The 27,072-nt window shown below is 44.8% G+C and overlaps 1 protein-coding gene across 2 annotated transcripts in view; it reads right to left on the bottom strand.

Moving 5' to 3' along the window:
- The window catches only part of ARHGAP25 (Rho GTPase activating protein 25), an 85,246-nt gene extending 81,584 nt beyond the window's left edge, over positions 1-3,662 (bottom strand). Inside the window, exon 1 of one of the 2 annotated variants that reach the window (XM_059187864.1) lies at positions 3,203-3,662. In XM_059187864.1, coding sequence (XP_059043847.1) covers positions 3,203-3,263 — 61 coding nt within the window. In that variant the 5' untranslated portion in view covers positions 3,264-3,662. The remainder of the gene's footprint in view (positions 1-3,202) is intronic. The other variant, XM_059187863.1, reaches the window with a different exon arrangement.
- Between the last annotated feature and the right edge of the window lie 23,410 nt (positions 3,663-27,072).

Below are 27,072 nucleotides of genomic sequence, written 5' to 3'. Positions count from 1 at the left end.
ACTAGGATCACCAGGCAGAGGTAGGCTGGCCTGGGTCACATCCTCCCAGCACTGTTGGGCCCATACTGGTGGTCTCTGGGTCAGCCCTGCCAGTCAGTCCCCATACACCCCCACACCCCACTGTCAGCCCTCTGAGAGGGATACTTTCCCCCACTCTCACAGACTTTCACTTTCACTCCAGCCCAGACTCCGCACTCACAAGGTTTAGGGGAAACTGGAAGCACAGCTGGCAAAGAGAAATAGCTGGGATCCCCCCCTGTGTCACATCATGTGTCAGAGCCTTGCTGTTTCCATAAGCAAGTGCTGGTTCTGGTATCTGCCCTAGGCCACCGCTCAGCCCCCTGAAGTCACAGCTTATGAAGGGTCTCTTGAAAATTGACCCAGGCAGTGAATCGTAAGGTAATACTTGGGTTCCACTCTTTGGGATGATCTTCTTCTCCAGTGGTTCTCAACTAGGGCAGGTGTCTCTCCCCAGACATCTGGCAATGTCTGGAGACATTTTTGGTTGTCATAGCTGGTGGGAGTAGGAGAGTGCTGCCATCATCGAATGGGTAGAGGCCAAGGATGCTGCTAACATCCGCTAAAGCACAGGAGAGGCCCCCATCACTAAGACTCATCCCGCCCCCAAATATCCATAGTGTGCAGGTTGAGAAACCCTGACCTACCCCTCCTCACTATACAGAATGGCCATTGACTTCCCTGACATGACTCCCCATCCCACACACCTTCTTAACAGCTGTGGGATTCTCTGATAGACCATTAAGCCAGTTATTATAGTCGACCTGGACACCAGATGCTGGAGAAGGGACCAGGGATCCTGTGGCTGAGTCAGTGACTCTCTCTCCTAGGAGAACTCAGCTTGTGATCTGAATTATCATCAGTGTGACACTCATGAAAGATATTCTGGCTGGGTCCAGTCTCTTGGGGGGTGACAAACTTGTAAATGACATGGATAGTGAGAAGGGCTTCTTTATATTTCATGATGTAGTTATTATTTTCTTCATTATTCATCAGCTTATAGTCCATCATTCATTTAGTCAACAAATGTTTATTGTGTGCCCACCAGGACCAGACACTGTGTTGTATGCTGGCTGAATGGTAGTTCTTCAAGTCCACTCCTGTAGAGCATACATCCTACAGCAGAATTCCTTCATCAGATGGGTTGGAGCAAGGGGTGCTTGCGAATTTGTAGGTGCATGAGCCCCCCCTCCAGATATTCTGATTTCATAAGTCAGGATCATGCCCAGAAACCTGCATTTTTAGCAAGTGCTTGAGGTGACTCTCATAGAGGCTATCCATGGGACCGTGATTTAATAAACATTGGTAAAATTATGAAATTTACCCAACCTAATCCCAGGTCTGAGAACATGCAGAACTGAGCTCTAATGTGGTCATTTCCTATATAGCTGGGGGGGAAAACATCATGTAACCATTTAATCTATTAATCATTTAATCACTAATCTCACGTTTCTTTTTTTTTTTAAAGATTTTATTTATTTATTTGACAGAGAGCGATCACAAGCAGGCAGAGAGGCAGGCAGAGAGAGAGGAGGAAGCAGGCTCCCCGCTGAGCAGAGAGCCTGATGTGGGGCTCAATCCCAGGTCCCTGAGATCATGACCTGAGCCGAAGGCAGCGGCCCAACCACTGAGCCACCCAGGCGCCCCTCACATTTCTTATTTTTAAGCAGGAGAGTAAGACCTGTTCAAACACCGATGGTGAGAGATTAGAATGACCCCAGGTAGAGAGAAGCCAAACACTTAAAAAGGAACAAAACCATAGAAGTTTTACTTTTAAAAACTAATTTTTATGACATATAATAAAATGAGCATTCACCAACTACACTGGTATCAACAGTAATTAGGAGAAAAAATCTCTTGCTTATGTAAGAGGTGTGCACACTACCTATTCTTGGAACCAGCCTCAGCATGCAATGATTCCTAGCTTGATTAGGGACCATGAATCCTCCCTGGATACCAAGATTAATGGCTTCTCTGATTACTCTCGATTGTTTTTCAAATCTCTTCTCAGATCTACATCATTTACCCTCTGTTATGTGGCTTTGCAGTGGACCACTTATTTTAGGAACATATTAACCACCAGTAAAAGACCTCATCTAAACCTCATTCAAAGCAAAACTTTTCCAAGCCATGAGAAACCCTCCCCCCGCCCCAACTTATCTAATGTCAAGGAAGTTAGGTCACTATGCAGGTGTGATTGTAAAACACAGGGAAACTACTTTCAGCCCAACTTCTCTCCCCCAAATTACTGTGATCGATTACATAATAGAAGAAACCCATATAAAGAAACTTGTGATAACAGTTATATAACAGATTAAAATCGATGTGTCGGGACGCCTGAGTGGCTCAGTTGATTGGACAACTGCCTTCGGCTCAGGTCATGATCCCGGAGTCCCTGGATCGAGTCCCGCATCAGGCTCCCAGCTCCACGGGGAGTCGGCTTCTCCCTCTAACCTTCTCCTCGCTCATGCTCTCTCTCACTGTCTCTCTCTCAAATAAATAAATAAAATCTTAAGAAAAATAAATAAATAAATAAAATCGATGTGTCACGATGATCATTAATAAGAAGCAAAGATTAAAGGCCAGAATATCTCAGACAACATGCTACCATCTTTTAATTAATCTACAATGCATTTCTCTTTTTCAGCTTCGCTAGGAATTTCCTCCCATTCTGTCCCTTCAACTAAGTGTATTATACCTTCAGCTGTCTCTAGGTTCCTATCTGGTCTTGTTTACTTTTTGCCTCACAAACAGGACCCTCTGAGTTTCTTCACCAATCAAGCACTTCAGAAAGACTCTACTCTCTGTGATCCTAGGAAAGACCACTCAAAATACGGACAAATGTCCAAACAGGAGGGATATTATCCTTCGTGAAAAATAAGAGAAAAACCCTCAGTTTCGTGTGTGAACTGCAGACTTAGCCCATCCGAAGTGCCCCGTTGTGGCCTCAGCCCATCACAACGCAAACAAACTCTATTTCGACACCAGCTCCAAACAGAAAAGAACCCCCCTCTCCCGGTTTGGGAACTTTGAGCCAACATATCAATTTGAATGCAAATTTCCCCCAAACTCAGATTTTCTGAGAGATCCATTTTTAAGTAGATTAAGCTCCCTGTAGACCAACATGCAAATGCGGGTGTTCAAGTATAAGAACCCAAGGGTAGCAAAAAGACATTGACCATACCTATTTTCCCAGCCTCCACTTTCAGGTTGAAGTCCCAGTTTCTTGGTAACTTCAGGGACATTTTGCTCCCTCTTTGGGTGAGTAGCTGCTGAAGCAACAGGTCTGTCACGATTCCCGCCCTTCTCGCTTTCTCGATGTTTCCCTCTAGGTTTTGTGTGTGTGTTCCCCTTTGTGAGTTCTTCACAAGCAATCCTGGGTTTGGAGTTGATTTGCCAGCATGAGTCCTCCTTTCTTTCAGAAGAAAGGTCCATACATCTGTTTGTCACTTTGGGGATGGCACCCGAATCCCCCCAAAGCCTCCAACAGTCCCACAGGGGCTGGTGCTTCCTGAAGTGTGCACCTTGCTTTTTCTTGCTTTCGGTTTTACCAGAAATATCCCAGTTGATACTTCACTCTGCGTCATGAGAAGCAGAGCTCCAGTTCGAAAGAATCTCAGGCCTCACGGAGGCGAGGTCGTGATCAACAACTGCTGCCTCTCGGCTTTTTTTTTTTAACTGTCTGCTTCCTTGCATTTGAGGAAGTGGGTGGCTGGTCGGTGTAGATGATGCATTATGAGCACTCTTTCTTGAGAAAACGGTTTTTGGAAATGCTCGTATAAGTAGAATGAGTGTTCTTGTGATCTAAGGCTATAGCTTCAATCAAAAGAAAAAGAAATACAAAATTTCAAGCGTCCCACCATGTACCTCTAAGGCTTCCTCCCAACTGAGTGGATCAAGCATCCAAAAATGTCAGTGAGACAATCTGCATTCTCCCACCCCACAAAGTTTTCTTCTTTTAAATTCTCCCTGCTGTTAGGACCAGAGAGTAAGTTCTCCTCCTGCTTGGGATAAAGCCTCATGTGGGGAGGGCTCTGAGGTACTTAGCTACTAAGCTGATTTTAGCTGGGTAGACTCACTTGCGTGATATTATGGTTCTTTGGCATTATGTACAGGGTGTGGGTTTAAGAATCAGACTCACCTGGGTTCAGAATGCAGATCCTTAACTTCTTAGCTCTGAAGCTTTTCACAAACAACTAAATCTCTCTGGACCTCAATGTTCTCAGGCAGTAAAATGAGGTCGATAAAAACCATGACTGGAGAGAGTCATGAGGCATCTTGTACAGAGCTTAGCACGCGGTGGTTGTACCACTGACGCTAATTCAAACTTTATCTCATTTACATCAGCTCTGTGACAGGCTTTCATATATTTAACTGGCTCAGCTTAATCTAGTGATTAAATATTTGAGTCCAGAGCCAGACTGCTTGAGTTCAAATCCTGGTTCCATCACTTTTTTGCTGTGTGACTTTGGACAAGTTTCTTGACCACTCTGTGTTTCAATTTCTTTATCCGTTAATGAGGCAAAAAATAGGCCCTACTTCGTATGTGTGTTGTGAGGCTTTATTAGTAGGTAAAAGTGCTCACAGGAGTCACTGTTAGCCAGCATGCAAGCTACACATCCTTGGTCCATTCAGTCTTCAACCCTCTTGGATGACTTGGTCATACTATCTTCATCATCTCACATATGCTCATTCTCTGTTGACGACCTTACTTCCTGTTTTATTGAGAAAAGTTGGTACTAGAAGAGTACCAGAGAATGTCTAGAAGAGAATATCTGTATCCTACTACTATGTCTAAGTCCTACATGTAAGTCTGTACACTCAGCCTACTCCCAGTCATAGCTGATGAACCTATTATCACTCCTCCATCTTTTTTTTATCTTTGAAAAATATTTATTTATTTCTTTGTTTGTTTGTTTATTTAGAGAGCATGAGCAGGGAGAGGACCAGAGGGAGAGAGAGATAATCCCAAGCAGACACTACGCTGAGCACAGAGCCTGACATAAGGGCTCGATCTCACCACCCTGGGATCATACCTCAGCCGAAACCAAGAGTCGGACAAACTTAACCCCCCAGGCTCCCTTATCATTCCTCCATCTGAATTATTTCTCTCTCTCTCTCTCTTTCTCTAGGATCAGCATTCAAGCTTGTTTTAAAAACAAAAACAAAAAACTCTACATTCTACTTCCTCCTCCTGCTACATACAGCCCTATTTCTTTTCTTCATTTTGGAGCAATGCTTTGCAAATGCTTGTCCTATTATTCCCTCCTAAAACCTTTCTGTTGATATTTCTGCCCTCAGGACTTTACGGAATACGTTTTTATCAGGACATTGACGGCATCCCTGTCACTAAATCACTGCCAATGATGGACCAGTGATAGACTGGGCTACATGTCAACCCAGTGACCTACTGGCAGCTTTGGACACGCTGATCACTCTCTCCAACTCTGAGCTCTCTCTCTGCTTGGCTCCCATAATGTCTCACTGTTCTGGTCGTCTGCCTGCCTTTCCAGCTGCTCCTTCTCTGGTTCATTGCTGGTTCCTTCTCATCTCTCTGACTACCGAATATTGGAGGAAACCAAGACTCACACAGTGGATTTCTTTTCCATCGGTACCCACACTTGGGTGAACTCACCTATCTCAAGGCTTTGATTGCTATGCATCTGCTGATAGGGCCAGTGTAGATCTTTAGCCCAGACCACCCCAAACTCCAAATCATACACATCTCTGCTTAGATATCACATAACCATCTCAAACCAATCATGTCTAAAACTTATATTCAGGGGACCAAGCTGAAGGAGCAATGGTGACCTGAGGTATATTCTCATTGTGAATGAAAGGAATGTAAGAAGGAAGAACCATATACACATTCTTCAAGCCTCTGCTTGCATCATGTCTGCTCATATTCCAGGAGCCAACACATATCACATGGCCAAGTTCAAAGGCAGGGATATAGGAAGTACACACAGCCCTGAGGTGGTGGGGGAGGGGAGAATGGAGTGATTATTTGCTGATCAAATCTCCAATCCATCACACTAACCCAGTGCACCTAGCTACTTTCCAACTTCCCCAGGGATACTGGGGTGCTTTGCAGCTGACTCAGCCTACCAGAGATTTTGGAGCCCCAACTCTGCATTTTGGCCAAACACCATTGCTCTTTTTTTCTGTCTTGGCTTGGAGGGGAGGAGCAGTGGTTAACCATCCTGAGCCCTAGCCCAGCAGCATCCCCATAGGGAAGTTGACATGATCCGAAGTTCTAGTACTGGGACCTTTAACTCAGGAACTCTGAAAATATTTTGAAGGTAGCACTTAGAAACATACAGAGAACTTCCTTTGCTCTTTAGGGTAGGTTCCTGTAAGTCTTGGAAAAACTCATGACTGATGGGGAAGTTGGGTATGAATGCTTGGAAAGGCAATCAGATGAAAAGCACCCCTGGAAAGGCCCAACCCAGCAGCCTTCCCTCTGAGGAGCCCACTTGGGGTCAGCCAGCGGCTGGACAGGGTTAGAGAGCAGCTGTCTGTGCTGGGGCTTCTCCCCTTCTTCCTGACCTTCAGGGAAGGAAGAACTGGATGTCTTGTCTGGCCCCAAAGTTTAAATCAGCATTTGCAGAAGCAAAAACAAAAGCAAAAATCCATTCATCTATTTGCTGACTGAGTATTAACCATTTCTTGAGTAAGGACTTCATTTTTGCTAGACTTTGGAGGAATGTCCAAGAATTTTGTTTCTGCTTTCATGTTTCTGCTCTCAACGGTTTGCTGAGAGAGAAGAGTTATGTTGGGAGTTATGGAAGTTTATATCTGAGGTGCCTCCCAGGGACCTGGGGAGTAAAGGAAGGTTCCTGGGGAAAATGTCTTTTACGTTAAGGCTTGGTGAAGGACTTAGGGAGGCGGGAGGGTTGGGAAATGCTTCCAGACAAACAAAGGGCATGCAAGAGGCACAGAGGAAGGAAAGAACTCATCAGGTTGCTCTGGGAAAGGGTGTAAGGGGTAGGAGGGAGGAGAGATGGAGAGATGGTTGGATTGGGGATGGACCCCTGGTAAGCGTCTGTAAGAGTAGTGACTTTACCCTAGAGGAAAGAGAAGCCATGTAGACATTATTATTGGGGTCCGGATGAGGGGCGATGGCAGACGGCCAGGTGAGAGCCAGGGAGAGGGAAAGGTCAGTGGCAGTGTGCAGGCAAAGAAGGGAAGACGAGGTGAGCCATTCTGGCGGTGGGATTGACTGCCCAAGGGAATTTCTGTAGGAAGAAAAGAGATGTGCATGGTCCTGGCTCCAGTCCCTGGAGGTGGATGGGCTCCCATCACAAGGTCAGAGCCTGCACCAAAAGAGTGAGGGTTGCTGACGAGGTTGCTAAGGACGAAAGACTAGCGAGGAGTCAGTTGCCAGAGGGAGAAGCCAGTGGGCTCCGTTGGAGGCAGCTGTGAAACCCTGGAGCACAGCTGTCCTGAACCTAGAGCTCAGCAGTGAAATTCATTCATTCATTCACTCATCCACTCCATAAACACTTATCCAGAACTGGGCTGGACTCTGAGTAAACAAGGATGATTAAGATCCTAGCCTAATTCCCAAATGACTCAGTGAAAGAGAGAAGTGTAAACATAACGGCAGTGCTGCTTGAGTTATTAAAAAGAGTGCATGCACAGGGTAGGGTGACAGCAAGAAATGGTGGGCTCAGCTTGGGTAGCCAGGGATGGCTTCCCAGGAGAGGTGACTCAGGGGAGAGCAGCCAGATGCGAAGGAAGGCGGGGGAGCGGGAGGAGGACGTCCAGGCAGATGAAACAGCAGATGGCTGCTAGAACACAGAGCCATTCTCAGGGAAGTTTGGGAATGGTGCACCGGAACAAGGCTGAGGGGAAGACAGGCGGACCGGTCGGGCCTGCTGGACCCAGGCCTGATGTGCAGCCTGAGGGATTGGCCTTCACTCTGAGGGGACGATCTTTGGAGAGATTTTTTAAACATCCTTTTTATTGTTACTTTTACCATTACAGTCGTCCATGCATAATCTTCAGAGATTTCAATAAGCATAAAGAACATAAACATCAGGACCCCTGGGTGGCTCAGTCAGTTAAGCATCTGCCTACGGCTCAGGTCATGGTCCCAGGGTCCTGAGATGGAGCCCTGTCTGGCTCCCTACTCAGTGGGGAGCCTGCTTCTCCTTCTGCCTGCCTCTCCCCCTGCATGTGCTCGCTCTTCCTCTCTCTCTCTGACAAATAAATTAAAAAAAAAATTTTTTTTTTAAAAAGAACTCAAAAATTACTGTTAACCAGTTAATGTGTAAGGGGAATTTTCCCACCTTGATCTCCATCACTCTTTTTCTATTTATGTGTATATGTAATGTGTGTATATATTTTAAATTTAAAAATTAGTATATATGCTATTTTATAAGCTGTTATGCTCCTGTGACAAAAATGAAATAAGGCAAAACACATAAATAGTTATCTTATTAAGTGTTTCTCAAGACATCATTCATGGCCTCATAGTCTACAATTACATAGAGATAGCAAAATTTATTCAACAAATCTCTGTATCACTGAGCGTGTGAGATGTGTACAAATTTTCATAATATTCTTGCAGCTCAATGTCTGGGGAAAGCCATTTCCTCTCCAGAACCCCTCCACCCCCAGGTGGATTCTTGGAAGTGGAAATGCTGGGAAAATGGATGAGAAATGTTCAAACTTGATATGTCTAAACTGTTCTCCAGAAGGTTCTACTTGAATCCACGAGAGGCGAACTCCCGCCTGGCCTCACTAAGAGCTGGCATTTTTATTTTGTACACAAACCAAACCAAACCATTGCCAACTATTCAAGCAAACAACTCTAAGTGCGACTCAAGTTATTTTTGAACGTGCTTATGGGCCATTTGTAGGGGTCAGATACATCTAGGTATCTGTGTGTCTGAATGATTCTGCAAGGAATCAACAGATGGGGGGCCGGGGAGTCCTAAACCTTTATTTGTGACCTTCAGGCTCCTGGCTTCGGCATCTCCTTCAGAACCTCTAGGTATCTGCATGCTAGCCATCCACTTTGTTGCCTCCTCGTCTTTCATTTTGTCACCCGGCTTACTAACCCTCTGCGTTTTGAGATAATTTCTCATGTTTGTACCTCACTTCACTGGTTTTGTGTTTTCATAGCTTTATTGAAATATGATTTACATAACATACAGTGCACACATCCACAATGTATAATTCAATGATTTTTAGCATATTCACAGAGTTGTGCAACCATGACCACAATCAGTTTTAGAAACTTTTTATCACTTAATCCCCCCCAACCAAGAAACCCCATACTCATGAGCAGCCCCTTCCCATTCCCCCACAGCTCAGTCCTGGGAAAATCCTGGTCTACTTTCTGTTTCTATATATTTGCCTATTCTAGGCATTTCATGTAAATGGAATCCTGTAATATGTGGCACTTAGCCTTCTTTTTCTTCACATAATGTCTTCAAGGTTCATCCATATTATAGCAGGTGTCAGAAATTTATTTCTTTTGATGGTTAAATAATATTCCGTTGTATACATATAGCACACTGTACTCACTAGTTGATGGACACTTAGACTGTTTCCACTATTTGGCTGTTATGAATAATTCTGTTTTAAACATTTGTGTACAAGGTTTTTTTTTTTTTTTTTTTGGTGAGTGTATGCTTTTGTTTCTCTTGGATAGGTACCTAGAAACGACATTGCTGGGTCATATGGTGACTCCCTTTTAAACCTTTGAGAAACTGCTGGAACATTTTCCAAAGTGGTTACACCAGTTTACATTCCCTTCAGCAATGAGGGTTCCATTTCTTCCATATCCTCCAACTCTTGTTATCATCTGTCCTTCTCATGTTAGCCATTCTAGAGGGTATCAAGTGGCATCTCATTGTGGATTTGATTTGCATTTCTCAGATATCTAATGGTGTTGAGCATCTTTTTGTGTTCTTATTGGCTGGTTTGGTTTTCCAGAACCTAAATTCTGCTTCTTGGACTATCCAAAGATGTAGCCACAGAAAATCTGCATTTCTACAAGGACTGAATTCGGCTAACACTCAAGCCTCCAATTTTTACTTACATTCTACATTGTTTTGTTTCCTTTAAATACTTCCTTAGGGAAAGCCCACGCACACTGTGCTAAATATCATCCCAAATTTCCAGCTGTCATTTTCCTCTGTGCTTCTGTTCCAACTGAAGTGTTATGTTCCCCTACCCCCTGCCTGGATCTCCAGAATTTTTAAGCGATGCTCTGCATAAAAAAAGCAGTCACACCTTCCGGGCAGCAGTGATTAGATTTGTTGGAGAGACCCACTGGCCATCACATCTCTCCCTTTGTCTCCCCATTGTAGTTGTTACCAACATCCTCATCACCATTTTGGTTTGAGCTGCTGTTTTGCAAGGATTCGTAAGGATCCCAGAGGGGACAGAAGAACAACACACTAGCTGCCTCAAGGATCAGCATCAGAGAATTGGGTGGCAGAGAAGCAGAGTTCAGTTTTCTGGATTCTCCATTATCTGAGCATCTGAGTAGACTCCAAGGGAGTCACAACTTGAGTACCCACCTTTGTCAGGAGGTCTCTGTTCATGAGACAAAGCCAGGGAGGTTTCTCTGGGCTGATGTCCTGGTGCGGTAGGACGATTCCCTGTAATCGGTAAATTTGTCCTTACCAAGAACAAAGAGGACAACTGTTGCTGGTGCCACCCAAGTGATGTTGCTGGTGCTGTTTTTAATAGAACTAACTGTATATTGGAGGAGGGGCACAAGCAAAGAAGAATCTTGAGCTTACCCGTGTTGGAGCTTAAACAGAAAGGACTTTCCGTTTTACTATTTAACCAAGAAAACTCTTGAAATACAGAGAGGCAGCTGAAGTTTGGGTCCCATCACATCTTTCTCCCACAGTCCTTGAAGGGTCGCTTGGTTAAATCTGAAGTCCCTGACCATGGCGGCAGTTCCTTGAATCCAGTGTCTTTGTTTGTCAGTGGCAAGTGTGCAGTGGGGGAAGAAGGGAAAGCAATGGGAAGGGCCTGCCCTGATCAGGCCGCTGAGTGCATTGTCTGCAGAGAATTTTAAAAGTATAACAAAACTAAAAGCCACCTACTTAAAAAAATCATCACCGTGCACAGTACTTCTAAATAATGTCTGTACTAAACACTCCTCCCCTTAGTTGACTAGTTCCCATCCCTACCCCCACGGTAGGTCCCCACAACCTACCTCCTCCATGGGGAATTCTCTCCTTGTCATGGAACCTGCTAGTGTTGTGCACTTTGATTGATTATATTACCCACCTGCAACGTGCACACCATGCCTACTCCTTCCCACCCCAGCTTCTTAAGTATTTGAACTCCTATCCCAGCCCCTACCCCACTTTCCCCTTTGGTGGTCTAAGAAATCCCCTCTTCCTGTGAGCTTTCCCATGAGCCTTGAATCTGAATTAGATGGCTTGGTCAGAAAGTCTGCAGGACGCTATGCTAAAAAGAAATGCACTTGTGATAATTCCAGGTATCGTATGAAAGTGTTGAACAACTGAATTGTACGTCTGATACTGACATTACACTGTATGCTAACCAACTGGAACTTAAATAGAAATTTTTTTAAAAATGAAAATAAAAATAAATGTCTTAGGGGCACCTGGGTAGCTCAATCAGTTAAGCACCTGCCTTCAGATCAGGTTGTGATTCCAGGGTCCTGGGATCGAGCCCCGCATCGGGCTCCCAGCTCAGTGGAGAGCCTGGTTCTCCCTCTCCCTCTGCCTGCTGCTCTGCCTACTTGTGCTCACTACTTTCTATCAGATAAATAAACAAAATCTTTTTTAAAAAATAAATGAATAAATGCCTTAAGACTGCATCTTAATGAGCTTATCCTGACTATTGAAGTGGAGCACCCATTTTTTTTAATTAATAGACTTCATTTTTTAGGCACATTTAGGTTTACAGAAAAATTTAAAGAAAAACAGAGTCTCCGTATATCACCTCCCCCCAGCCTGCTACATGCTCTGCACTTCCCCTCTTATCAACATCTTGCTTTAGTGTAGTACATTTGTTATAATCGATGAGCCAGTATGAATGCATTATTCCTAACTAAAGTTCAGAGTTCACATTAGGACTCACTTGTGGTGGTGTATACTTTATGGGTTTGATGCAATATGTAATGACATGTGTCCCTCATCATGAAAGTGTTGAACAGAAAGTGTTGTACAGAAGAGTTTTACTGCCCTGAAATTCCCCTGCTTGGAGCACCTACTTTTTAGATACCCCTCTCCCTGTCTGTTTACTCAGGTTGTTTTTCTTCATTAGAATTAATTGTTTGGTTTTAAATAGGAGAGAATGCAGGTTTCTGGCTTCTTGAAACAATCAGTGACAGGGTACTTGTGCCCCCATAAGATCATGGCCAGCGGAAGCTCCGCCGAGGCTCACTGTCTTCAGCCTCGGCGGAGCTTTGTCTGGCCATGGTCCAGCTAGCCAGAACACTTCCACTCCCCGGAGGCAGGGACAGGTATCATTGGGAGGCACATGTGTACTGTTGTTTTCCTTCGAACAGACTAAAGAAGAAAAAAATGTAAGCCATGGTACCCAACTGGGTCTCATTCAAAAGGGGGGAGGAAAAATACTACTCTGAAGTCACAGAAGTTGGGAGAAAACATGTTTCTCTGTGGATGTGAGCCAGCCAGTTTCGCTTGCTTCTATCCCCCACATGGCTCCCGCAGCGGCTGGAGTTGGGGCCCCGCTTAGCAACTCACTCCTACCCGCTTGTACTCGTGGCTGATTCACCAGCATATGTGTCCTGGAGGGTGATATTTGCAGACACCAAAAAGAAATGTGTTTTTCATATAGATTTGAGTAGTCTATATCTCTAAGAAAGCTGAATTTAGAAGGCACAAGTTTAAAGTTTGATTCCCATTCCCTTGGCTGTATGGGGGGAAAACAGACAACAAAGGCAAAAACAAAAAACTCTGGCAGAGGAAGAGACTTCTGTGCTCTGCGCACTCTGTTTGAGTTCAGGGACCAGGTACAGGAGTCTTGGCTCAGAGCCTTGCTTCTCTGGGGCCTGAGCAATGAGGTGGACGTGCCTTATTACTGTTCTCATCTCTGCCAAGGTCCCTGGTGTTGGTTCTGATGTCTGGTCACAGTTTGATAGTCTATTAACCTTTACTTTGTCCCATCATAGCTGAAGAAAGAAAGGGGAAAAAAAAAAGAAAAGAAAAAAATCTTTCTAACTCTGAAGGCCGAGACTGCCATTGTTACTGCCAACGCTCTAACTAGAGGAAGACTGTTCCCTGGGTCATGGCATAAGAGAGAGAAATGTCTATTTAAACGGGAAAGTTTTAACCACAAGATTATAAATGGAACCAGAATTTTTTGAACCAGAGCACACAAAACAAATCAGGAGAAAATGCTCCCCCTACATAACACCTCCTTCGGGCCAGTTAAGGGTTACATATTTGGTTGAACCACATGAAGTCACTATATTTGACCACTTTTGACCTGAAAACACAACAGTTTCATAGGGTTCAGAGGCCCACTCTGTTTCCTGCCACGCATTCACTCAACAAATAGCAAATGAATTGTACACCTGTTATGTACCAGGCACTGTCCTGGGTGCAGAGAATGTAGCCAAAAGCAAGAGAGACAAAAATATCTGGTTTGGTGAAGCTTATATGAGAAGAGACACCCATGCACACAATAAACAAATAAATGAAGTAAGTATAACAAGCTAGTTGGTGGTGAGTGCTGTGGAGAAAAGTAAACATGTCATGGGAATTGAGAGAAGAAATAGATTTCAGGAGGGGTGTCTGCAGATTGAAATAGCCAGTAAGTAAAGCCTTCATTAGGTAGGCAACATTTGAGTAAAGATCTAAGGGGAGTGAGGATTGATCCAGGTAAATATCTGTGGAAGAATCTTCCAGCACAAGGAAGAGTGAGTGTAAGGGCCTTGCCAGAGGTGGGAGCAAGCCCAGTATGACCAAGAGACAGCTGGGTGGCTGCCTAATGACACTCTCCTTTTTCATGGGGCTAGTAAGAGAGAGGTTTTACCCAGGAAAGACCAACATGATAGGCTCAGGTGTCAAGCCGTCTGAATTGCAGGCCAGGTGTTTAGGAAACTTGGGAGGAATGTCAGCAACCTAACAGCTGGCACATGGGAGGCCCCAATATGGTGGGAAGTTGAGGCCCGGAGAATCTCAACCTTCCCCACTGGAAGAAGGAAGTCACCCCCCCGGTCTGTGCAGAGGGTTCCCCAGTCACTCATTGGACAGTCCTGCCCGCTCACCATCTGGCTCTTTGACCCCAGAAGCTCATCCATCAGAGGCAAAGCTCTTTTGTATCTGGATTAAGAAGAGGGAGATTATTGACCCCACCCCACCCACTTGCCAGTGCTGGAAGTGTCCCCCCCCAACCAACTGGGGTCTTTCACTTCTGCCAAAATGAGCCAGATTCTTAATCTCTTCGGAGCAATAAGCTCTGTGGGGATCTGGGAGTCCCCATCCTGCCACTGCAGATGACTCCAGGGACCAGAGAGTGTGTTAGTAAAAATCACCCAAAGCACATCGGTATGTTCAGTTCAGTCCATCCCAGACCGTAGTCAGTAGGGTGTCTCTCTCCTCCCCCGCCCCCATGCTCAGGCACATTGGACACCGACCTCCACCAGGGGAGGTGAGAGCAACCTGTGCGATGACCTGGGCCAAGAAGGCCAGGTGAGCAGGGGCGTGGACGCACAGCTTCTCCCACCTGCCATCCCTCAGATCTCCATGCTCACGGGTCTAGGAGTCTCCTTATGGCAGAAGAGTCTAGGCCTTCTGACTGCCCCCTCAGCAAGCCCCTGTACCTGCTTTCTGAAGCACTCAGCTCACAACAGATCCCAAAAATAGATTGGCATGGTCAAGATGCCAATATTCAGGTCCCCTTTCTTTCCCTCCAAGCCCTTGGAACCTACGAGAGAAAGGGGGATTGCCCCCTGATGTCTAGAGGGAACCCCAGAACAAGAAGGGAGCCCTTGGGGTGCCTGGGTGGCTCAATGGGTTAAAGCCTCTGCCTTCGGCTCAGGTCATGATCCCAGGGTCCTGGGATGGAGCCCCGAATCATGCTCTCTGCTCAGCAGGGAGCCTACCTCCTCCTCTCTCTCTCTCTGTCTGCCTCTGCTTACTTGTGATCTCTGTCAAATAAATAAATAAAATCTTAAAAAAAAGAAAGAAAGAAAGAAAGAAAGCCCTTGTTGCCCATCTTCCTCCTTGACCATGTTCTGGATGGTCATACTCCTTATAATAATTGCTCTAGGTTTCCATCTACCCCTTTGTACTCCCTCCTAATGATTGCAAACCGCCACAAGCAGGTTCCCAATAAATGTAGTTCATTCCTATAATTTTCCAAAGGCCCCTCCAAGATTTGAGATAGCCCACTGGCTATCTGTTTTAAGCTGGTCCTGCAGTAGTGACAGACCTGAGCAGCTGCCCAAAAGGCCCAGTGTGGTCAGTCCACCAAATACCTGTCACCCTGAATGACCAAATCCCCCTTCCTCACCTTGGCTTCACCGAGCCTCTTTTACCACTAACCAGCAGCCACAGTGCAGACCCTGAGCTGGCTGCCTACAGGCTCTCAAGCCCAGATTTGTCCTCCTAGCCTTGAACATAAGCCCATTGCCCTGTGCAGTCCAACCAAGCCTAGTGCCCAGAGGGACAGCACTCATGTGCATTTGCCTCAGGTCTCCTCAGCTCCTGCTGAGCCTGGCTTTCCCTTTTAGACTTTCCATATTGTCCCCTGGTTTAAGAATTAGATATTCCTCCATTTCTCATTTATCAAAAATGCTGGTAGCCATCTTGCTTTTGGTGAGGGGTGTCATGGCAGACACGCACTTCCCCTTTCTGGAGCTTCCTCTACACTTCATCTCCTAACTCTTTCCCAGGTGGAGACCTGGCAGTTGTACCCATCCTGTCTGGGATCTTACAGTATGTAAGGCTGAGCCTTCATGGTCCCTATGGTCTTAAAAGGGATGTTCAACTTCACATCCGGGGTCTCTGGGAAGTTATTTACTCCACACAGATATGCAGACTTGATCACTGGGAGTCCAGCCCAACATGAAGGTGGGAGTGGGAAGGATCCCTGATACACGGCTAATTGGGGAACACTCATTCCACATCAGCACACTCCACCATAGAAGGCCCTGGTGTCATCACTGGTGCAGACTAGACCACGGGTTGGGGGGTCAGTTGGTACCCACAGACCCCTCCACTCGGCTACAAGTGTAGGGCTATGCTCCAGGAGAGACCATTTCTGAAAAAAGCATCTGGAGTGAAAAACCCCGCAGAGGCTTCAGATGCCACAGCCATCACGGTGTAGCCCCCCAGGCCACAGAGTCCTACAGGACCCCTGCTCACAGTGAGGAGACAGACACCAGGGAAAGAGCCACAAGGACTCTATCAGACACTGAGAAGCACTGCTTGCCAGCTATGTGAATGGGGATTAATTCTCTGATGCGCTAGCCTGGCCCACAACTAGCAGATTAACTCTATAAGCTCCCTGCTCCCCAAGAGAGGGCTTCATTTTCTTGAACACGTTCTTGGGGCAGGAAGTTGCCACCTCTCGCAAGTGGGTAGCCACAGACTGTTAGATTATATTTGACCTCCTTTGTCATCTGCTGGGAATCTCTGACTACAGGAACCCCACTTATGACCACTGCCTATCAGTGGGCCCAATATCGTGGAATTTGCTGGCTGCTCCCCACTCCTTATCAACCACAGCCAAAGCATCTAAATGAGCCCAGAATGGCCAGCCCGAGAGCAAAGCATAGCCACTGTCACAGTTGCCCCATAAGAAGAGAGAACAAAGAGGAGGGAGAACCCCTTTGTTGGGGTACAAGCCCACGTGCACCCAGTGGAACCCAGACCAAGCTCACCTCCTCAGTCTGGGGAGCGGGGAAAACCTGTGCCTGTTGACCGCCTCCCTGAGGGCGTCGGCACCTAGTGAAACGTGCTCGTGTTTGCCCTGAGTCCTTCACAGTGCTTGACAAAGCTGTCCCCGAAGGCTCATGTGCCCACAGCAATATGGAAGCGTCAGGGAGCTCAGGAGCCTGAACTGGGCTGACAAGCATTCCAGGGAGCAGGGATCCCAGAGCCAGCCTCCTGGGTTTGAATCCTACCTCCTCCACTCCACCTGTGTGACAGTACGTATGCTGACTAACCTCTTTGGGCTTTCCTCTTCTCATAGGCTAAATGAAGGGAATTATATCTCTCCCATAGAATTGACGAGAGGATCAGAGAAGACTAACACATGGAAAACACTCAACATGGTATCGAGCATGTAGTGAGGCTCTTAGTAAATATTCGAAAAGAAAGTCTTTTCCACTGGTGAGATTACATGTCCCTTGAAGCTGCATTTCATGTGACTTCAGAAGAAAGTAAGCTGATAGCTAACAACTTAAAATATGCTACATCTGCTTCAATCCGGAGTACAGGAGGGACCTGCCCTTTCCTGTTTCAAAGGCTCGTTAGGCTGCAAAGCCAACTTGGGCCAGTTGGGGAGGGGCATAGAAAGTCGTGAGGGAGGCCGCCATCTGTCCACAGAGCTCTGTGGTGCTGAGATGCTGAGGACGGAGACCAATCCTGGACCACAGGTTTGTGGTTTGGTTTAAAGAGTCCTTCCCGCCCGCCCAAAAACCTGCACCTGCGCACACAATGACACACCCAGTTTTATCAGCTTGGACAAACTGGGAGGAAGGAAGTGGTGTTGTGGAGAGAGGTAGGTAGGAAGCGAGAGTTCCAATCTGCACATCCAGAACAGGGAATGGGATCTAAGCTGCAGACAGGCAAACGTGCCATCTTCCGTCCACCTAGGGATTCACTGGGAGGAAATCTGAGCCAACAGTCTGGAAACTATTTTTAAGCCACGCCTGGAAGGCTCTGCCAGCCCTGCTTCTATGCTCCTGAGATCACGAGATGCTCAGCAGGGTGCTGCCAGAACAGGAAGTGACAAAGGCAGCTGATTTCACCAAAGATAAGAAACCCACAGTTCACATTGAATAATCACACAGAGCCCTTGAAGCTGCATTTCATGTGACTTCATGAAAGCCAGACCCCGCTGGGACAAGAGAAGAGACAGTGCGAGCGTGTAACTTCACTTGAAAATAATTCCATGCACTGGCAAAGAGAACACTTTGACTTCCATACCCATGGCAAATCCATTTGCCCTTCATGTAAATGGGGCAAATATTGTTTATCAATTTTATGGATAGGAAAACCGAGGCATGAACCGGCAAGGCAATTTGCTTAAGAACCAAGTCAGAAATCTGTATTTTGTCCAAGAGTTGTTACAAATTTTTTTTTTAGATTTTATTTATTTATTTGACAGAAATTGAGAGAGAGAGCACAAATAGGGGGAGCAGGAGAGGGAGAAGCAGGCTCTTTGCTCAGCAAGGAGCCTGAGGCAGCCTCAATCCCAGGACCCTGAGATTACAACCTGAGCCAAAGGCAGATGGCTAACTGAGTGAGCCAGCCAAGGGCACTGCGTTGTTGCAAATCTTAATGGTTGTTATAGAGTGTACAGTATAACCCTTGAATAAAGTATAAGACTCAAAATAAAGCAATGAATTAAATTCTGATTGTTAGTTCTTATGGCAAAAAGAGGAAATAGGTTTTGGTCAGTTTCATAAAAGGAATCACCACGTGGTGTTGAACCTGTTGTTCAAAAAAAGCTTTGTTTATGAAATTTTAAGTAAGCCACTATAATTAAGACTTGCATACATTTTCATTTGAAACATGAGAATATGCAATGTTAATGTAAAGTTGGTATTAGTTAAAGTTGTTACCAAGAAGTTTCATGACCATGGAGAAGGAAAAAAGATTGAGGAGAAAAAGAACAAGACTTTGGATCTGAGGGTGTCTCAAACATTTCTGTATTCAATCACATCTGTGACCACTGCTGGATTTCTATAAAAGTGTATTTCCTTCCAGAAAGATAATACTGGTCAAGCAAAAGTGTCTATCAAGATCACCTTCAAATATTCTAAATTATCTGGTGGGGGTTGGGGGACTGGTGTATCAGAAAATAGCCTACACATTTTAAATCTACATAGATTTTGCCCGCCTTGCTAAAGATCATTTGAATCTGGGAGGTGGGAAAATACTGAAAGAACACTGTGGCCCTTCTGTGCCAACAACATGTTGTTTGGGTAAGTCCAACAACAAAGTAATTATGGCCACATCATTGAGGGGAATTTGGTCTCTGTCCATATCCAAGCTTCCAAGGCAAGCAGAAGAGTTATTAATATTTTTTTAAAAGCCATTAGAAGTATTTCCATGTCTGTGATCTCTCTTCTGACCCAGTTTCATTCCTCTGTTCCACCAAAAGTCTGAGCCACAATTTATCATAGATGCTCATCAAGGTGGCATCTCTCAAACCACCTCCTGCCAAGAGGCAGCATTTCTGCTGGCTCCTGTGATTTTAAAGATGGTGACCCTCTCTGTCTGGGTGTGTGATTTCTAGAAATGAGCCCTGATCAGTCAGCAGATAGTTGTAGGCAGTTGCTTTCCACCTTTTTGGTGGAAGGCTTTTGGTGGAAGGCTTTCCACCAAAACTATCATTTTGGTCTCTGCGTTCTATTTAAAGATTCCTTCTCCAAATACCCATGGGCTTTAGATCAATGGACATTAACAGGTAACTGGACAACCATGGGCTGTCTGACACCATGCATGTTAAGTTTGGAAATAAGTCAGGTGATTATGTTGGCAACATGAGCCAGGAGCCAAGAGGCGCTCAGTAAACCTGGATGCATGAGAGCCATCCTTGCTCCATCCCATTATGATTTCTGAATCCCAGGCTCCTCATCTACAAGGACAGGTTGATGATATCTACTGTGAGCTATATGTGTGAAGATTAGGCTCCCTGTATGGAAAGCTCCTGGCACATAGCAGGCATTGTTAAATAGTAATGACAATAATGATAAATTTCCTTTAAACAAGATTTGACAACAAGATTGGAAAAGACTGAATAATGACCCCCTAAAGATGTTCACAGCTTAAGTCAAAGATCTTAAGATGTGGACACTATCTTAAATTGTCCAGGTGGGTCCAGTGTAACCACAGGGGCCTTATTAAGAAGAAAGCAGGGGGAGAATAATGCAAGTATGGAATAAGGTAAGAAATGGGCCACGAAGGACGTCTGTGTGGCTCAGTTAACAGAGTTAACGGAGCAGCTGACTCTCGGTGTTGGCTCAGGTCATGATCTCGGGGTCCTGGGATGGAGACCCATGTCAGTCTCCATGCTCAGCGAGGAGCTTGCTTGTCTCTCTCCCTCTGCCCCTCCCCCTGCTCTCTCTCTCTCTCATAAATAAATAAATAAAATCTTAAAAAAGAAAGAAAGAAAGGGACCATGTGCCAAGGAAAGCAGATGACCTCTAGAAACTTGAAAAGGTAAGGTGACAGATTTCCCCTCAGCGTCTTCAGAGGGAACTCATCCTGTTGACGCCTTGACTCCAGCCCAGTGAGACCAATGCTGGAGTTCTGACCTCCAGTACTAAGACTCAATCCATGTTATTTTAAGCCACTGAGATTGTGGTAATTTATTACAATAGCAAGTAGAAACTCATACAAAGGTTATAAAACTTATTTTCTTGGACAAGCCCATAAGCTGGCTCCGGAGGCTATTTCCAAAAGAACAACTTTTCTCACTTTTTTCCAGAACAGGAGTATCACATATTTATGACATACCTATTTCATAGCATGTTCAAAAGTCTGAGTAGCCAGGCTCTAGAGGATGACTTTGAAGGAAATACATTTGAATGGCACCAAGAACCTCCATTAATGGACCTGACTTTAACCAATTTCCCAAGTCTAACCAGTCCTTTGTAAAATTCCTTGATGGGTGCCCAGGGTCTACATGGGCTGACTGGTGGTATGACTGGTGGTACATCATTTACTTTCACTCCCACCACGTGAACTGCACATATTATCTCGGTTGGATCTCTTCCCAAGCAAATGCATCCCAGGGTAATACAAGCTGTACTCACTACTTAAATTATATGACGAAGCTGATTACTTAAACCAGTGAAACATGAGTGCTGAGAAAAAACACAGATCCCTTTCTATGAAAATTCAGTAAATGGATTTGGCAAGAGAAAATGTATATCACTATAAAATATGTCAAATCACATGTGGGTAAGTGGAAGGGGGAATCCTGAAACTCTCTGAACTTAGAACGCCTTAAAATATGCCTTCAAATCTTCACTCCCATTTTAAAGAAAAAAAATTTGTCCTGTGAGTGCATTATACATAACAAACACATAGATGAGAAACACTATAAGGATATGCATCTGGTTTTTAGGTGAAAAGTTGAAGGTCAAGTAGCTGCTACCACTCTCGGAGGTGGTGACGATGTATGTGCTTATGCTTCAGACCTTTGGTTTTATTTACACAACGCCGCAGTTGTTACCTACCAGCCCTGTCAAGCCTCAGCACCACAAACCTGTCAGAGGCTGTGATTAATCTCTGACTTTTGCAGAGGAAGACACTGAAGGTCAAAAAGAAAAGAGTGAATTGACTTCGTTCTGGAACCAGGGGAAACCTCACTCAGGCCAGATCATGGTGCCTCTGCCAAGCCGTACCCTTTCATGGGAGTGGAGTTAGAAAGAGCATAACATATATTTAACTGTAAGATAAGTGGTCAGAAATACACATAAGGCAACTGCTTGTAAACAAACAGAATGTCACATTCTGACATTTCAAGAGGGAGAATCGCACATATCGTTTGATAAACTAGGGTCAAAGAGTAAAGTGAAATAGCAACTGTGGCAAAACCACATTAGGCTGAAGGAAGTTCAGGTCAGAAAAGCCTATAATAGAATACATGTGCCTATCTGAGATGGCCCTGGAGACCCCATGGTGGTTTCTCACCAATGTAAGTGCTACCTCAAGATTACATCACGTGGTTGAGGTTTGGAATAAAACTATATATACATTCTTAAATGTCCTGTTCTGGACAATCCAAACTTCAGTTTTATAGAATTATGAAGAGAAAAGGACCTATATTCTATAGCTTCTGAGTTACTTTTTGGGAGGGAAGGATGTTGGCCCAAGCTCCTGGAGAAGGAAGCAACAGCAGCAGGCAAGCTCAGGAGCCCTGCTGGCCTTCTTCATGGCCATGCTGCCTCACTGCACTATTCCTTTCTATCCTCAAGGATCCACATTTTGGGAGAAGCCACGGCATATTAGAGTTAAGAATCATTTCCATGGCATCGGTATATGGACCACAAGGATCACACGGACATTCTAGGGGAGAACTCACTGAAGAGCTCTTCTCTTTCTCTATATACTTCATCTTTCCTTCTACTGAAATGGGTGCCACATCTCAATAAAACAAACTGGGGCTTCTGAGGGAAGTAGGCAAACTCAGCATATTCTTCTCTCTTTCTCTCTGTCCTCCCCAAATCCCATCCACATGACAATGTGGTTGGACAAAGAAGAATGAAGAGCATAGAAGACAATCAGCAGGCCAAGGGTTTTCATGAATCTCTGGAAGGCAGTCATTGGGTAGAAGGCTACTGAGGAATAAACCCTGGGCAAAAGGGACATCAGCTCAGAACATGACCAAGATAAAGTTGCAAAGAACAGGGGACTTGAGTATGGAAAGTATGAAAATGAATAGATGCCTGTGGAAGAAATGGTGGCGTAGGCACATTTTCCTGTCCCCACCTCCCCCGGCCCCCTCCTGTTCCCACAAAAAGTCCAGGGTAGGATGATTCCAAGATGGTTCATTTTGGAGCTCTGGGACTTCAGGAGGCCTGCAGATTCTTTCCAGCTCTCAGGTGCCCTGCTCAGTGAGTCAACTCACCCATGACTACAAGATGCCTGCAGCACCTTCCATCCTCCCCCCAAGATGGAACAACATCTGACGCAAGGACTGGGGATGGCTCCCACTCTTCCATACCTCTTTTCTAAGAACAAGAGCTCTTTTCCCAGAAGCCCTTTGAACCAATCTCCTACCACTTCTTACTAGCCAGAACAGGGTCACATGCCCAACCCTAAACCAGTCACTAGCAAGAGGAATGGAATTTCTGTGTTTCTTAAACTTGAGTGGGCATCAGAGTGGCCTGGGGAACTGGTGAAAGAACAGATTTCTGGCCACCAAAGGATCTGATTCAGTGAGTCTCAGGGTAGACTGGGGATTTTGCATTTTTGCCGAGCTCCTACATGTGATGCTGATGATGTTGGTTTAAGAATCACTAGATTTGGGGAGACAACCAACAGTGAAAGGATCCATCCTGTTTTGGCATTTTGAGTGGTTCTAACGTGACTTCCTGCCCACATGTTTCAGGCTAAGCCTTCTGGTGCATGCAGCCCGCCCTCATGCTCAAAGCTTAGTCATCCCTCTTATTCAGGGAAGTTATGATTATAACCATCAGAAGAACTAAAAGCAAAAATGGTCACAAGTGGCTATCTCAGGGAAGCAGGTGCAAGAGGAGGGGAAAGAACTAGAAAAGACCATTAAACTCATGTCAGGGAGCAAATATTTCAACCTTGGGAAGCTTCCAGATACCTGGGAGGCTCAGAGCTCCCGAGAAGGAGCTGTCACTCAGAGATATCTTCCTGGGAGAAGCGGCGGTCTAGCAGTGTCCAGAGTCACCTGGGCAGAGGGCTATAGACCAAAAACTGAATGTGTCCTTCAGACAGAACAACTCAGAGCTCCTAGGCCACCATTAATTGACACAGAAACCAGAAAAGCCAAATCTGACCCATCGCAGACATCTTTCTGAGTGAATGAATGAAGAAATAAAAGCTCTATAGCTGTTTTTAGCCTGATTCACTCTAAAATCATTATTTCACTCATTCTCCAAAGAATAGGGGCTGTGATTCAAATAATACTTATGTTCCATTTCGTTCTGGACATCATTTCCCACTAATACCCAGGAAACAATCCGAAGTTCTGCCACTAGTGCAAACGTATTGTTATTATTCCATTTGCTCAGGAACGGAAAGGATTCCATTCGTCAGCACATTTCTTTTACAATTGGGGTTTCATGGGTTTTGAAAAATTTTTTTTTCTTAAGTATCTCCATTTCTCTTTGCAGTTGTAAAGCTAGGTCGAATTATTGTTTTTCCCTCCCTTTCTGTGGCTGAGTCTCCTTTTCATTTCCGTATTATCTCTTTGACTCACCTGCAGACTAGCAGAAAATCGACCTCAAGCTCTCTGTCTCCAGTCATTAGCTGTTTCCTTTATGGTGCAAATGGAGGCGCTCGTCGTCTCCATAAGGCCTCTTTCAAAAACAGTAACACGATTACCCTAAGGAAAGCGATTCTTTAACTTACTAGAAAAAAAAAATCTGAAGAGAAATGTATTGGTCTTTTTGTCCTGTAACCCAGAGCCCAGTGTGATTCCGCTGTCTTTGTCTCCCTCCCGAAGAGGATCATAAAGATCATAAGGACGTCCACACTGGCCCACAGGGGGTTACGTGTGTGCTTTTAGCCCTCAAGGACAAGGACAGCGCGGCTGGCTCTGGCAGACAAAGCGGGGCTGAAATGCCAGGCACACTCGCTTGCCAAATTGCAGGATTTTAGGATCCTGGTTTAATTTGCTCCAGATTATCATCTGAGAGAAAAGTACCTGTTTGTCTACATCCCATATCCACGGGAATGCGAGGCGTGAGGAAAGCTTGCTTCTCGGCTCCCTCTGCTGGCCTCTCAGAAAACGATCCGTCCCCTCACTACCAGATCCTGCGCGGTGTGGACCTAATGGCCCGACTTCCGGCCAACCAGAGTCTCCAGCGATAGGGAAGTTCCGGCCGGGTGGACTGGGAAAATCTCTTCAAGGAACCCGGTGCTCCGAGCGATGAAGACAGGAGAGGAACCGACCCAGTGGCGAGTCCAAACTAAAATGCTGATTCTCGGGGCGCTTAGGTGGCTCAAGTTGCTGGGCGTCTGGTCCTGATGGATCCCCGCAGGAAGCCTGCTTCTCCCTCTCTCCCTCACCCTGTTTATGTTCCCTCTCTCTCTGTGTCTCTCTGTCAAATGAATAAAATCTTTAAAATATATATATATAATAAAATAAAATCATAAAATCTAATTTAATTTAATTTAATTTAAAAAATGCTGATTCTCCAGCCCGCCTTACAAAGAAGTAAGCCACAGAGGGAGCCCAGTTCTGTTTATTCTGAAAGAGAATCCCTGAAAGATCTCTCAAAGAGGTGATTCTGTGGCACCTCCTAGTTAGGAACCACAAGTCCTAAAAGTTCTGTTTTATATTTAATGTGTATATTCTGGCTCCTACAGTTCAAATTGGTATCTGTTGTACAGGCTTTAGGAGTAGGGAAGAATCAGCATATTAACCCCACCCAATATGCTTGGTTATTTAAATGGCACCTACAGCCTTGCTTCCTCAGGGTAAATGAATGAGTGAATGAATGAATAAATAAATAAATAAATACTAAAGTCTGCTTTTTTTTTTTTTTTTTTTTTTTTTTTTTTTTAAGTTTTTATCCTCTTGGAAGATTCTCAGGAACAGATATAGCAATTCAGAGAGGCCTTCAGCATTGCATGCACTCATGTTTCCAAGCCTTGTTACTTTCTCATCTTTGGTTTCCTCATTTCTTCTTCTTAAGTGTTTGGCTAATGTCAGTGCATTCCTTATGAAGCTGGTGACAGCTACTCACTGACAGGAGGGTCAAACCTCCCACAATGTTCATGCTATTTGTTGCACATGAGGACAGGGAAGATGGGGCAGGGTGCTGAATGACACACACAGCATACTGACCCCGTATGACCCCATATTCCTCGGGTCTACACATCAAACCTACCCCTGGCAAGAGAAGAGGTCATGGCACACCAGCTGGTTGACTAAGGGATTGCTTCTCACTGGCCAGGGCAACACTCAAATTCTATATACCCCAGTAAGAGCTGCTCCAAGAAAAATGGTTTCAGGTTCTAGGCTACAGCCATGACCTTAGCCAGACACCTTATGTGTGGTCTTGGCTATTTCCTACCAAAGGAGATAACTCGGAATTTGTACCAAATAATCCTGGGTCAGTCGAAGTACATGCAAGACAACAGAACAAAACACAAGTTTGTTCTAAGAAAATATTATACAAACACAATGTAATACTTTCCTATAACCCTTCGTTCTTTACAAAGCAGGTTAATGGGTGTTTTACAATCAAGTTTTATAACCACAAATGTGTTGCCTTATTACAATAGTCTTTCACAATTGATTTGTGTGTGTCTCTCTGTGTGTATATGTGTACATATGTATATATATGCATATATATTTAAGTATCTATATATTCTTATACACATATTTTATATGTTTCCACATAAACCTATAATTTTTTTAAAGATTTTATTTATTTATTTGACAGACAGAGATCACAAGCAGGCAGAGAGGCAGACAGAGAGAGAGAGGAGGAAGCAGGCTCCCTTCTGAACAGAGAGCCTGATGCGGGGCTTGATCCCAGGACCCTGGGATCACGACCTGAGCTGAAAGCAGAGGCTTTAACCCACTGAACCACCCAGGTGCCCCTAAACCTGTAATTTTTAAATCAGAAAATTTTTTGAAAAAATAGGTTAACTTCTTTAAGATACACTCCTTGATTATTGAAGATAATCTTTCAGTTTTAACAAATATTAACCCAAAATATCTGTAATATCTATAAATATCTGTAACATTGTGCTGTTAATATCATTTAATGGCACAATGCACAAGCACTCTAATTTAATCCCTTGAGTGAGTGCCCTTCTGAAAAATGCCAATACCAGTACATTGAAATGATCTAGGTTCTATGAATGGGAGAAGGAGTCCTAAGATAAATATAGATAAAGCTCTCTGGGTTTTTCAGACATATCTTTTTAAAAAGATGTGTTTTTCTTACAGATATACTATGTCTCTGCCATGCACCAGATTTGGGAGGCTCTTGTTTATCATGTTGGCAATGCTTTGCAAGCCATTTTTGACCCCCCAAGGGGAAGACTGACATACACCTTCAAGCATCCACTGAAAAAGCGCCTATTCACTCACTGCAATGTTCTTTATTTTATTCACTTTATCGTTTCTTCTTAACCGCTAAAAAAATGAATGCAAAGCTCACACAAAGCTGCCAAATGAAGTGAA

The sequence above is a fragment of the Mustela lutreola genome, chromosome 9 (genome assembly GCF_030435805.1).
Source record: "Mustela lutreola isolate mMusLut2 chromosome 9, mMusLut2.pri, whole genome shotgun sequence".
NCBI lineage: Eukaryota > Metazoa > Chordata > Mammalia > Carnivora > Mustelidae > Mustela > Mustela lutreola.
The sequence above is the reverse complement of the archived record's forward strand: the minus strand, read 5'-3'. Positions and strand labels throughout refer to the sequence as shown.